The sequence below is a fragment of the Leopardus geoffroyi genome, chromosome E1, assembly GCF_018350155.1.
Source record: "Leopardus geoffroyi isolate Oge1 chromosome E1, O.geoffroyi_Oge1_pat1.0, whole genome shotgun sequence".
In the NCBI taxonomy this organism is placed as follows: Eukaryota; Metazoa; Chordata; class Mammalia; order Carnivora; family Felidae; genus Leopardus; species Leopardus geoffroyi.
In genome coordinates this window covers 57,603,316-57,617,128 of record NC_059330.1, presented here as the reverse complement: position 1 = coordinate 57,617,128, position 13,813 = coordinate 57,603,316, and the positions used below count along the sequence as shown (strand labels likewise).

Sequence of the window (13,813 nt, the reverse complement as noted above, 5' to 3'; positions counted from 1 at the left end):
CTCGTTTTGAAGATTCACTGTACTAACTCTTTCATTTGCCCTGAGAAAGAATCTGTAAGAGTGAAGACTGACATACTTTGTTCCCCAAAAAGAAGATCAGGAGGCCACATGGGACACCAGGAGGCTGAAGCTGAAGCATTCTGGGATAGCAGAGAGAGTGGAGTTTGGTCGTGAAATAACAGTTCCTGAACCAGACGTGCCTCTGTCCAGCTCACATTCCAGACGGGCCTGTTGCATGCTGGGCACTGTCCTGACAGCTTCATGTATTAACTCACTTAATCTTTAAAGGACCCCAGGAGGGAAGTATCCCTACTTTATTTTTTTAAAGTTGATTTTTGAGAGAGAGCAGGGGTGTGCAGCTGTGTGCTGGGGGTGAGGAGTGGAGGAAAAGGATCTTTCTTTTTTTTTTTTTTAAGTTTATTTATTTATTTTGAGAGAGTGTGGGAGGGGCAGGCAGAGAGAGAGAGAGAGAGAGAGAGAGAATCCCAAGGAAGCTCCACACTGTCAGCGCAGAGCCCGACGTGGGGCTGAGATCATAACCTGAGCCGGGAATCAGGGGTTGGACACTCAACCGACTGTGCCACCCAGGCGCCCCCATATCCCCCACTTTAGATGAGGAGCTGAGGCAGAGGGAAGTCGGGCAAGCCACACAAGAAGCGCTGAGCCAGCCCTGGTGGTGGGTGGGCCAGCTCCCGGGCCAGTGAGGAAGGGGTGGAATGAGCACAGTGGGCATTCATCAGTTTCATAGTAAGGACGCACCACACCGATCGTATGTCAAGTGGACAGTGCTCACACGATTGGGATTTATGGCCCTTTTCAGAGTAGTGTCATGAAAAGGGACACCATCGGCCGGGAGCAAATGCAGTATCATGAACTGGCTTTTGCTCGTTCGGATGTGTATTTCCTGGGCTGCTGATTCCCTCTGTCCTGTAGCCTCAGACCAACAGCCACCTGACAGACGAACCCGAGAGCTTTCACCAGTTCCTGGCTTCTTCTAGCAAACGTTTCACGCGCCATCAATTTACGGACAGACGCCTCCCCGCGACACTTCCTCGGTACGGCCTCCGGTTACGTGCCCTGTGCCCCCTGGCTAGCTTGTGAGACCCGGAGGGCGGCCCCTGCCTTCTGCTCACCTGTAGGTTTCACGAGCACGCCTCCTGCAGGCGAACGGGTCAACACATGCATGGTGATTGGGTGGATGACACGAACCCCTTTCTACACCACAGGACGTGTAGGGACAACCGTGGCTTTCCACGAAGTGCCCGGTTTGTAAAAACCTAAACGCCTTTACTGGCAAAACTGTTAGAAACTCACCCTGCGGTTAGGGTGGAGGATGGCAGCTGCTAAAGAGGAGGAAACCGGGGATAGAACCGGTTCAACAGCGGAAGTGCGGGAATTCTGGGGCTTCCACTGGGACGGCCTTCAAAGATTTTATGCTTAAAGGTATCCGTGGCCGCGGCGAGACCTTGCTCTGCGGCACAGCCAGCGCCGCTCCCCCACCGAGCGGGCCCGGGACCTGGCGCTGAGCGGCCACGCCGGGGACTCACCGAGAGGGTAGGGAGCAAAGGTGCCGGGTGAAGACTGCGGCTCTTTGGTCTGCAGGTCAGGCAGGCCGGGGGCCTGGGGGTGAGGGGGGAAGCTGTCCATGGCCGATTTGCCTGCAGAGGGGTGCAGAGACAGGTGCGGCGGGGGCGGCGGCGGCTTCACGAGCAGGGCCTGGGCCAGCTGGCGCTGGTGCTGCTGGATCTGCTGTTGCAGGTTAGTGATTGTGCGCGCGACCTGGCGGCAGAGACGCGAATTCGAAGGGGTCCCCAGGTGGCGCCCCTCGCGCGTCCGCAGACCCGGGGCGTCCGGTCTCCTCCTCCCAAACCCAGGGGACCGCGGCACCGCTAACAGGGGCGGCCTGGCGGGCGGAAAGTCAACGACAGTGGAACGGCCGGCCGCCTGGCGTCTTCCGATCGGGGAAGACGGGAGCCCGCGAGTCCGGCTGTGCCCTCCGGGTGGCACCTACTTGCTGTTCCTGTTGTCTCACGGGTCCGGAAACGCTGCGCTGAGCCTGTAGCATCTGCTGCTGGATTTGTAAACGTTGGTATGCCTGTCGAGAGAACACAATTAAGATCCTGTAAGAAAGTCGTCAACAAGCGGTTCTGCCGTTGCGCATTAGTTTAAAAAAAAAGGCAGAAAGCGGCCAAGATTCTTGGTCCCCTGACCGTGCTGTGGTTTAAGCCTCCTGTGAGGCAGAGCATTTTTAAAAGGAGAAATGTTGGGGCGCCTGGGTGGCTCAGTCGGTTGAGCGTCCGACTTCGGCTCAGGTCATGATCTCGTGGTCTGTGAGTTCGAGCCCCGCGTTGGGCTCTGTGCCGACCGCTCAGAGCCTGGAGCCTGTTTCGGATTCTGTGTCTCCCTCTCTCTGACCCTCCCCCGTTCATGCTCTGTCTCTCTGTCTCAAAGATAAATAAACGTTAAAAAAAAAAAAAAAATAAATAAATAAATAAATAAAAGGAGAAATGTCTTCCCCAAATCCTTCCAGTGTGTGGAGTTGTACAAAGTACTTCAGCCAGTACCCACCCCCCACCCCCCGCCCCTGTGTAGTGTAGACAGTGAGGTCTGTCTGCAAATGGTTTTTAGTTGATGAAGAGACCAAAATTCTTCTTGTTTCTTTATTTATTTTGAGAGACAAGGAGAGAGAAGGGGAGGGGCAGAGAGAGGGAGAGGGAGAATCCCAAGCAGGCTCTGCACTGTCAGCCCGGGGCCCGACATAGGGCTTGGAACTCACGAATCACGAGATCATGACCTGAGCTGAAATCTAGAGTCAGACGCTCAACTGACCGAGCCACCCAGGTGCCCCAAGATCAAAATTCTTCTGCTTGAGTCCTACCAACTAAAAATAAAAACAAATGATGGCAAGATGAAAAACTAGGGGTGTCTGGGTGGCTCAGGCTGAGCACTGACAATGCAGGTCCTGCCTGGGAGTCTCTCCCCACCCCCTCCTCTGGCCCTCCCCCACTTGCACACGCACATGCTCTCTCTCTCTCTCTTTCAAAAACAAATAAATTTAAAAAATATTTAGAAGTGCCTCCTAAATCTGTGAATTATAGAGAAATAAAATACTTCACTTAAGTGAATCCGTAAAGGCCCTAAAAACGTCAGAGTGCACCAAAACTTTTTTACCGATTATTTTGAAAAAAAAAAAAAAAAAAATTAAAGGGGGACCTGGGTGGCTCAGTTGGTTAAGCGCTGACTTCGGCTCAGGTCGTGATCTCACGGTTCATGAGTTCAAGCCCCGCGTCGGGCTCTGTGCTGATGGCTCGGAGCCTGGAGCCTGCTTCCGATTCTGTGTCTCCCTCTCTCTCTGCCCCTTCCCCACTCACGCTCCGTCTCTCAAAAATAAATAAACTTTAAAAAAATTAGTAAAAAAAAAAAAAAATTAAAAACAGCATGCTGGGTTTTAAAATAGAATACATGAAACGTAATTCAAGATTTTCCTGTAGTTTCCGCCATCTTCCCATGCTCTCACGGCAGTGTGAGTGAATGTCCTGGCAGATGCTCTCGAGAGCACAAACGACGCCGGAAAGAGAGGCAAACACCTAGCTTAGCAGGCTAGGCCCTGCTCCAAAGTCACCGTGTGGTGTGCGACTGTGATGACGAAGCACGGTGACGGCGGCCAATTTGAAATCACTGATGCTCACAGAGTGGGGAAAAGTGCTGTGAGCCTCCCGGGCGGAGCGACCAGCACCAGACGTGATGCACAGCCCAGGCATCTAGAAAGATGGCCAAGCAATCTGCTCCCGTCCTGCCGTTTGGTGTCACGGTGCCGACCGCCTCAGCAGGCATCGTGGACCAGAGGGAAGCAAGGTGAAAACGCACCAGAGGGAAGATCTTGGGATTCTGCTTCTAGAGATGTGATACATACGTGTAAATAAAATGCCTCCATGGGAAAAAAGAAAAGATTTTCTTGAGGTCTTTCACACCGTAAGGGGCAATAAAAATGACTGTATGAATAAGAGACTCTAGAACATCAGTACGATAATCAGATATGTCTCATGTCAGAATACAGGCAGGCCTTCAGTGTTACCAAGGAGCAGAAAGCGATTTTCCTCTATAGCAAGAGTTCTAAATAATATGCTTTTTACGTGTGTACCTGATTTTTATGGTTGTTTCCTTCTCTGTCATCTGAGGTCAGCTTGGCAGTAAAAGCACTAATCCTGTGTGCTTGAACCACCCACCCTTGGTGCCTTTGGGTCCTGGGAAGCCTCACCCCCAGGCCGCAAGGTGCCCCCGTTTCCCATTTTAAGGACAAAGAAACTGTCTCTGAGAGTCTGTCACGGTCACGACCCCCCTTCCAGAGCTCTGTGTCCTCCCCGACACCACGATTTGTCTCGGGGCACTTGTCTCCTCCCATCCCATGCTGCTTCTTACTGGGAAGCCGACACTCAAGCTGGCTAGATGGGAGTCTAACAGATAGCAAAGGCTTAGGGCTGAGAGGGCCCAGGGCTCTCCTGTGAGGAAAGGTTTCGCATCAATGCCTTGGTCTATCGGAGGCCTTTTTTCCTTCCTTCATGATTCCCGGTCATTTTCTAGGAGATGAAGCTGTTGGATGAGACTTCTAAATAAACCAGGTGTCAACATATCAAAGACAGAAAGAACACACTTGGTCCTTGAGCATATACAAATGTAGTATGCCTTCATACGTGACACGTGACCTGGCTTTTTTAGTAAAAGTAGAAAGACTGTTGACAATTAAAAATTGAAGACATGTTGAACTGTAAAGCCTTCCAGAATTATTAGGCTACATCAACCTTTCTCAACAGGGGTTTCGAGAGACAATTAAATCCTAATCTCCAAGGCATTCTACTGTATGTCATGAAGTAACTTCTCTTTTATGCTTCCAAAAGAGTATTCGTGTATACCATCCTGAAGAATTTAGAAAATCGTCAAGCGTTTCTTGTGTTCTGTGGTCCAGACGGGAAACTCTGGATGAGAAAAGCTAGTTGAGACCCCAAGTTAGAGGGCATGCCTGACAGTAAGATCTGGACGACTCCGTGAAGGGACCAGGGAATTTACAAAGCTAAGGAACAACACCCGTAAGTGAAAAACTTCCTCATTTTTTTAGTAGTCCACAAATTTTAGGAGGGTCTCAATGAGCTTCCCTGACATGGAGAAAGCGTTAAACCAACTACTTGTACAGGTCAGGGTGTGTGGCTGGCAGAGATGCGTGAATGTCAGGGGCGCACACTTCCTTAGTTCTAGGAGTTGGACGGATCTGTCCACTCACCAGCTGCAGCTGATAGAGCTGGTTCAACATCGTCATATGCTGAGGATTGATCGGCGAGGTCAATAGTGCAGGGTTGAGACCAATGTTTTTTGCTGCAAACTGCAAAAGCTGTGCTTGAACCTGTTGGACACAAAGGATGGCGTCAGGTGCCTGTGCAGGTGGTCTCTCAAGACGCAGACTGGTTAATTAATGACACTGGTCTCGGGGATGAACTCCAAAGCCATTGACAAACTCCCGGACGTTTTGCCGTCGCAGCTAACGTGCTTCTGTGGGAAAGACGCACAGGAGGCAGGCAGGCAAAGAAGAGAAAGCCTTCCTCCTCCAAACGCCGCGGTCACGAGTGGAGCTGCTCAGGCTCCGGGGGACCCCCTTGCAAACGGATCTCACATCCTGTCACCGCAAAAAAACAGCCGGGCACGATTTAAGGACGGGAGACCGTGGATGTGGGATCTCAGAGAAGTCACACCCACTGGCGGGCACCGCGCCACCCCACAGGAGGGTCTCATTGCAGGACGGGCTCTGGAAGTGGTCCACCCCGGCTCTGCCGGCCTGAGCCTGGACTGTCAATCCGCCCTTCTCAACGGGACGGGCACCTCCGCGGCTGGGAACCAGGTGGGGCCCGGCACTGGGGATCTCAGTGTCTGCCACTAGGCGGCGCGTATGGGCACGGGGGTGGGGGGGACACGCGCTTGGCCGAGTGTGGGAAGCCTGCTGCCCGCCACCCGGGCCCAGGTGGGGCTGTGGGGCTCCCTGCTGTCGGGAGGGGCCGTGGCAGAGCCGCCCCACAGCCCTGAGCCGCCGCCTCCTGCACGGCCGCCCGAGAGAAGCAGACGCCTGTCTGGCCTGAGCTTCTGCCCTCTGGGGTCTCTGTCAGAGCAGTTCACCCCGTGTCCTGATTAATGAATTTAACTGTTACTTGACCTGCATTTCAGCCATCTCGGCTCAGGGCACAAACGTGGGTTCAATTACTTGTGGGGAAGTAATTACTTCCAGCTAATTCTACAACTTATTATCAGTATCTATTATTGAATATTTTTACACGGGAAAAGACCGAAACATTGTAATGAAAAATTCGGTGCAAAGAGTAAGATTGTGGAATGTTACTCAATAAGTAAACAACATTAAAATGAAAGAATCCGTATGCTTTTGAGCTACACAAAACAGTAACAATCTCTTCCTGACTTCTGTTTGACTTCTTTTTTTACTCTTAAGGAATCTCTGTGGGCAAGCCTGGTCTAATACGAAGTAACGGACTTAACTAAGACGTCTGTGACGTATATGGTCTGACACACGATCCCGTTCAGTCGGCCACTAAAGCATTACTCGGTCCTTGACTGCTCCCACGTGGCCCCTCACGTCCTAAGCCAAGTGCCAGCTCGTCACCTTCCTCTCCCAGCTAGGACAGTGCATCGGGCTCGTCTGAACAGCTGTCAAGAGCAGGACACAAATGGCAGCCTGGTAGCGAGGGAGGCGCCTTTCCAGCCGGCACGACAGGAGGACCCCCGCGGCCTCCTGTCGGGCGGGCGGGGGTGAGCCCGCCCTCACTCTACAGCGGTGACATGGCTATGGCCCAGGCGTGCGTGCGCGTGCGTGCGTGCGTGAGTGGCCTTGCCCGGAGCGCAGGTGCGGGCCCCACCTGAGGGGATAGAAACGGAGGCACTTGAGCGCGGAGGCTGGGCTGGGAGGAGCTCAGAGGCTGCACGGGCGGCTGCGGCGGCTGTTGCATGGTCCTGGCTTGTGCTGCTCCGCTGCTGCCGAACATACCCAGATTGCCACTCGGGATCTGCAGGGACACGGGAGGGACCGGGGCGTTAGGGCGCCGGCGCCGTGGGAGCCCCGGGGGAGGCCCCGCCTGCCTGACCCCGAGAGCCAAAGCGTATCTACTCCCCCCTGCACCGTGGACTTCTACCAAAGTGAATTTCACAGCAAGCTGTGTTCGGCCTGGTTACAAACGACGGCCGATCGGCCCACGAGGCCTGCCTGTGTTTCCAAATCGCAGAAGCCACACAACAGTGCCAGCCGGAAAACATCCCTGGACAGGACTATCCCGTCCAGACAAACCCTGATAATACGGTGCTATGAACCACAGCCACGCGGAGCCACTGGGCTGCTCTACTTCTGTCACGGGAGGCCTGTGGTGACGCAGGGTCGTCAGGGCGGGGATCACTAGGCCGAAGACAGTGACATTTCCAAACAGGAAACACAAGTATGATCTCAACAAAAGCCAAAGCTGAAGCTGAGTAAAAGGCCAGATCCTGGCAGGTATCTGTGTGTGAGATCTAATCAATGCATTTTAGGTGTACTCCCTGCTTCTCTGGGCTGAGTTGGCAGCCAGGCACGGGGGGCTCACTCCCATCACCCCGCCTGCAGGGTGGTCACTTGTCAGACGGCAGGACACCCGAAACAGGTGCTGCACTGAACTACCACCGGCATCAGTGATGTCGGCCGCGAGGACCACACAAACAGGGACGCTGGTGGCAGGAGGCGCCGCTGGCCGTCACCGGGGACAGCAGGTGCGCACGTGGCCGCCTCACGCAGCTTAGCCTCTACCTAGAGAGGGCTCTCGGAGGTGGGTGCGTGTCAGCCTCCTGCGTGAGGAAACCCAGGAAAAGGAAGTCCTAGGAAAGCCAGGAAAGCAGGTCATGTCTTCCAGAAGGACAGGGAGGGACAAGCGCCAGGGAGCAGCAGCCAACGCAACTCTCAGTCTTCCCTTCTGCGACGCCTGACGGGGACTTTCACCTTCCCTGAGCGTCAGAGAGGGAGAATGCCAACACGACTCTCTGGAAGCCACCGAAATGTCACCTCGACCTCAGGGCAAAGCAGGGGAAAAGGTGGTGTTTTCTCACAGACCAATGTATTTCCAGTTTTGAGGCCGGGAGAAAGGACGGCACCGCCTGGCTCCATGAAGGAGTCTAGCGGTAGGTCAGCACCAAGGGCACTGAACCATGTGTTACTTACATGTAACAATACAATCTGGAAGCATTTCCCTTACTACGGTTCAATCCCAAGAGCTGGACTCCACTCCTGACACCCTGCAGGATGATCTTTCGACTATCTCGGCTACCTTTTCATACGTGGTTGTATCGTGAAGTATGGGTATTCGTTAAAAATGGGACAGTTTGTGGCTCAAACACGTTTTCTTACAGGCAGGTGAAACAGACCGCGCTGGCCTTCTCCCCACGGCCTTACCTGTCTAGAAGAATTCAAGTTTTGCATGCCCAGCCCTGAGGCAATCCCACCCAGGGCCTGATTAGGGAGTGCACTGTTTGAAAGGGGGAGCTTCAGGCTTGGTGAAGGCAAAAATGGTGAAGTCGTGGGCTCTTCCACCAGGCCGCCGTCCTGATGGGAGAAACAGAGGGTGAGCTGTGTGCAGTGTCCATCCACAGAGCACAAAGCAATTTCCCAAGGGCGTAGAGGGATGTGGATGGTAAAGAATTAGGAGGTCAAAACAGTGTGGGCAACAAGAGACTGGAGAACAAGGGCCAAAGGAAGAGGGAAAAGCAAAAGAGAAACCAGACTGAGACGCTGCTTTCATTGTTAACGATTATTCCACAAGCACACACGGTAGCTTATGACGCTCTCATACACAACCGACCCCGCCCAGGGGCAGGAGTCAGGAGGACGGCGGAAACATTCGCAAAAGCCTCATTTAGAAAACAGTGTACAACCGTGTTCAAGTAAACCTGCTCCTTCCGAGAAGTCATCATCAAGGCTCTAGGTGTGCATTAGGTTGGATTCTGCTGACACTCAGCTGTTTTTGACCCGCAAACAGCAATTTTGTGCCGTTTAAGCCAATAATAGGGTAGGTTACAAAACAGGCTCTTACCCTGTTATATTTATTAAGGTCACGTTACGGACCAGGCCCTTTGCAGATCTATTTTTTCTAACTTCCCAACAAACGTGTAGCAGTATTCTACATGTTAAAGGTAAGGAAACAAGTCAGCGTCCCATCCCGAGCCAAGTGTAAATACAAGATACTAAATTAAATTGGAATTGCGCACCGCTCCCTCTGGGCCCAGCCTGGCCACAGCGTTCGGCAGGGGGGCGTGCGGTAGGGGACCCTGTTTGTTTAAGAACGGAGGCGAAGTCTCACCTCTGTCTCCTGTGAGGCTGCTTTTTGTTTTGTTTTTAAACTTGTCCTTCCTTGCTTTAATTTTATTTCCAAGGTTCAACATTCTGATTGAATTTCGTGGGATGCTGTCCTCGTCTCCCTGTGAAGTCACACCAGTCTGGAGAGGGGGCATCACTATGGGATGGTCCTGAAAGGACCGAACCGGTGTCTGGACACGTGACCCACCCCAGGGGCTTCTGACAGACTCCTGCACGAACTCTCAAGTGGCCGAGCTGAGCTGGCCAGACACGGGCACCTGCACAACCACTTCAAGTCTCTTTTTCTGAGAGTAAACACATAACATCATTTCCAAGGGGAAGAACTGTGCATATAAAATAAGACAGTAAAACAGAGATTTGAAGACCCTCGTTACTGGGCAAATGGAAGCGGACAAGCCAGCCAAGTTCACCCACTACGATGACAATCAGTTTTCAATTTCAGTATTTTTTCTTAGTCACATCGTCCCATCGTATGAAACACAACGCCATCTCTTTTGAGTTAAACATTCATATGTATCTTAAAAAGTGGGTAAAAGTCACTTAAGTATTACAGCCCAGCAAGTATTTGATCCAGCCTGCTTTAAGGACACGGTTAAAATGAAAAGTCCCTTGTGTTAAAAACAAACAAGCAAAACACCCCCTAAATTCATACCTTGTCAAGAAAGGTGGGGCGGTCCCCGGAAGAGTCTTTGGAGACTGGTGGGCGGCAGCCAAGGGCTTTGGTGACCCCTCCATTGTAGTCGGTCACTCCCAGTCCACGCCTGTCCACGTCCACCTTCTTTTCCAGCAGGGCGCCTGGGGCACAGCAAACAGAGGCAACACTTACCCAAACGCCCGAGGAGTGTCAGTCAGGAGCGCCGAGCTCAAGATGGGTGCCGGTGGGAGCCTCTCAACCTCCCGGAAAACAGGGAGGCTGTGGTTTTGCTCTCGTGAGCCCCGACAGTCTGCAACCGGGCCCTGCTCATGCCCCTCCTCCCACCACATGGGCCACTCTGAGTCCGCCCTTCCTTCCCCTCCTGGGAGGCACCCCCTTCTCCACACGGCCTTCCCCGGTGGTGTGCTCAGGACCCTGCCCTGATTATCCTGTTTAAAACGGCTCCGCTGACCCCCTGCAGCCATCGGTTTCCATTTCCCACATCCCCGTGAGGGCTCTTCCAGACGCTGGGGACACAGTGTCATACAAGACAGACAAGGTTTTTGTCCTCATGTGCTCTCTGGCCAGCGACTGGTTTCATGTGGCTACCTTTGCCTTTGTGCCATCTTACAATTCTAACAGGGTACAATGAACTTCTTCAAGCTCACACTGATGGCTCATTTCCGTCCTGGAAGCTTGCACCAGAACATTTTGGCACCTGCATGTAATTATCAAGTCGGTCTTCATATTCACGGATTCCGCATTTGTGCATTCACCGACTGGCTACATTTATCTGCAGCCCCCAAATCAGAACCCGTGGCACTTCTGTGGTCATCTGTGGACACGCAGGGGATGGCGAAGAATCTCGGCTGCCCGACACACGCGTTCCCAGCTCAGACCAAACAAGATGCTCTGCTTCTCACTCAGCTCCCCTACAGCCACAAGTGTCCCTCTGTGGTCTATTTAGTGCCACTTTCTTCAGTTTTGTTCTTTTTGTTGGCGGCTTCGGTGTTTGAAATGGTCCCCAAGCACAGTGCTAATGTATGCTGTAGGGCTCGTGGGTGCAATAAGGCTGCGCTGTGCCTGATGGAGAAAACACGCCAGCTAAGTGTTGTTCAGGCAGGAGCTGCGGTGCTGTGGTTCAAGCTCAATGTGAGTGAATGAACGATACGGTGCATCCAGCAAAAGGAAGAGAACAGTCACCCATTTGTATGTAAGGCTGCCCAGAAAGAGCTAAAGCAACATCTACCGTGTGCGATGAAGCTATGGAAAGAATGGAAGAGTGGCTAACTTTTTGGAGTCACAAGATGACGACTGATTTTAGAAAGGTGTGGCCGACAGCACTGGATTCAGTGTGGACAGCCGAAGAGACCTATGGTCACAGGACCCAGGGTCGGGAAAATGCTAACTCCTTCTAGCCAACGTTTTACTATAAAGAAATACGGCATCTCTGTGAGAAATACATATTAAATAAGGTATCTTTAGTCAGAAACGCACATAAAGGAAGGTTATGTACGGACTGGTTGATAAAAATGCTGTGGCTTACAGGAATTCGACCCTATTATTTCCTGGAGACGAATAATGAGAATCAGCTACATTTTCCATGTAAATATCTAACATAATTATTGTTTTACTTACTTATTTTTTAACCGAATCAATTTGGCGTGTAACACTGTATAAGCTTAAGGTGTACATGCTACTGGATAGATCTACGTGCTGTAATATGATGGTCCACGTAGCCATATTTTACCCTGTTACATAATTATACTACACCATTACTGTGCGTTCAGCATGCCGTGAACTGGATCTCTGCGGCTTATCCACCCCTTGTTACAAATTTGTTCCCTGAAACACCATTACTCATCCCCCTACCCCTGCTCCCCGGTAACTGTCATTCACGGTTTCCTACGGGGTTCAACATTTGAGATGCCACATACAAGTGGTATCATACAGTACTTGTCTTCCTCTGATGTGCTTAAGATCTGTCAGAATGAAGGATATGTTGCAGACTGAAGGATACTCCCCTTTCTCGTGGCTGAATCATATTCCATTGTGTATATACGGTGGCATCTTTTCCACGCATTCATCTGATGATGGGCGTTTGGATAGTTTCCACTCCTTGGCTATTGTGAATAATGTGATAAACGTGGACGCAACTACCTTGTCAAGATCCTGCTTTCCTCCTTTGGGTAGATGCCCGAACTGGAATGGCTTTGTCATACAGTAAGGCTACTTTTCGTTTTGGGAGGTACCTCCATATTGTTTTCCATGCCAGGTGAACAAATTTACGCTCCCTCCGACATTGCAACAAGGGTTCCCTTTTCCCTGTGTCCTTGCCAGCACCCGCTGTCTCTTATCTTCTTGAGAAAAGGCATTCTGACAGATGTGAGGGGAGACCTCACTGTGGTTTGGATTTCCATTTCCCTGATGAGCTTCATGGGTCTGTTGGCCACTCTGATGTCCTCTTTGCAGAAATGCCGATTTAGTTATTTTATTTAAAAAAAATTTTTTTTAAACGTTTATTTATTTTTGAGACAGAGAGAGACAGAGCATGAACGGGGGAGGGTCAGAGAGAGGGAGACACAGAATCTGAAACAGGCTCCAGGCTCTGAGCTGTCAGTACAGAGCCTGACGCGGGGCTCGAACTCACAGACTGCGAGATCATGACCTGAGCCGAAGTCGTTTGCTCAACCGACTGAGCCACCCAGGCACCCCGATTTAGTTACTTTAATCAAACTTTTTTTGGGTCATTAGTCTGACTGACAGATCCATAGATTTTGGATATTAACCCCTTATCCAGTACATGGCTTGCAAAATTTTCCTCCTGTTCTATAGGTTTTTTCATTTTGGTGCTTCTCTTGCTGTGCAGAAACTTCTGAGTTCAACTGAGTTCGATGTAGTCCTCATTTGTTGACTTTTCTTTTGTTGTCTGTGCTTTTGCTGTCCACCCCCCCGCCCCCACCCCCCCCCAGGTTATTGCTGAGACCAACACTGACAGGCCTCTTCTTTAATTTTCTTCTGTTTTTGTTTTGCTGTTTAAGCCTTTGATCCATTTTGAATTAATTTTTGTGAGTAGTGTGAGATAGGGGTCCAATTTCATTGTTCTGCACGTCTCTCCATTTTTCCCAGAACCTCTTGTTGAAGATACCATCCGTTCCCCAATCAGTACTTTTGGCTCCTTTGTCAAATACTAGTTCACTCTATATGCTGGGGTTTAATTGTGGGCTCTATTCTGTTCCCCTGGCCGATGTGTCTAATTTTTTTTTTTTAAGGAAGTTTCAGACCCAGCGTGGGGCCTGAACTCACAACTCAGACTGAGTCACATGTTCTACCAAATGAGCCAGCCAGGTGCCCCAGACTGTCTATTTTTGTGCCAGTACCACTGTTTTGATTACTGTGGCTTTGTAGTACAGTCTGAAATTCAGAAGTGTGATACCTCCACTTTTGTTCTTCCTTACGACCGCTCTGGCTACTTGGAGTATTTTGTGGTTTCACACACATTTTAGGATTGTTTTTCTTTCTTTCTTTCTTTCTTTCTTTCTTTCTTTCTTTCTTTCTTTCTTTCTTTCTTTCCTTTAATATTTATTTTTGAGGGGGGAAGGGGTAAAGAGAGAGGGAGAGAATCTCAAGCAGGCTCCCCGTTGTCAGGCAGAACCCGACGTGGGGCTCGATCCCACAAACTGTGAGACCACGACCTGAGCTGAAATCAAGAGTTGGGGTGCTTAACTGACTGAGCCAAACAGGTGCCCCAGGATTGTTTTTGTTTCTTCTACTTCTGGGAATGCCTTTGGTTT

At 51.1% G+C, this 13,813-nt stretch overlaps 1 protein-coding gene across 3 annotated transcripts in view; it reads right to left on the bottom strand.

Annotated features, from left to right (window-relative positions):
• The window catches only part of TNRC6C (trinucleotide repeat containing adaptor 6C), a 100,426-nt gene that overhangs the window by 17,625 nt on the left and 68,988 nt on the right, over window positions 1-13,813 (bottom strand). For all 3 annotated transcript variants that reach the window (XM_045490927.1, XM_045490929.1, XM_045490928.1), the window contains 6 exons: window positions 10,038-10,180; window positions 8,465-8,614; window positions 6,912-7,058; window positions 5,276-5,395; window positions 2,012-2,095; window positions 1,548-1,779 (listed from right to left, as the gene is read on the bottom strand). In XM_045490927.1, the coding sequence (XP_045346883.1) occupies window positions 1,548-1,779; window positions 2,012-2,095; window positions 5,276-5,395; window positions 6,912-7,058; window positions 8,465-8,614; window positions 10,038-10,180 (876 nt within the window). The remainder of the gene's footprint in view (window positions 1-1,547; window positions 1,780-2,011; window positions 2,096-5,275; window positions 5,396-6,911; window positions 7,059-8,464; window positions 8,615-10,037; window positions 10,181-13,813) is intronic.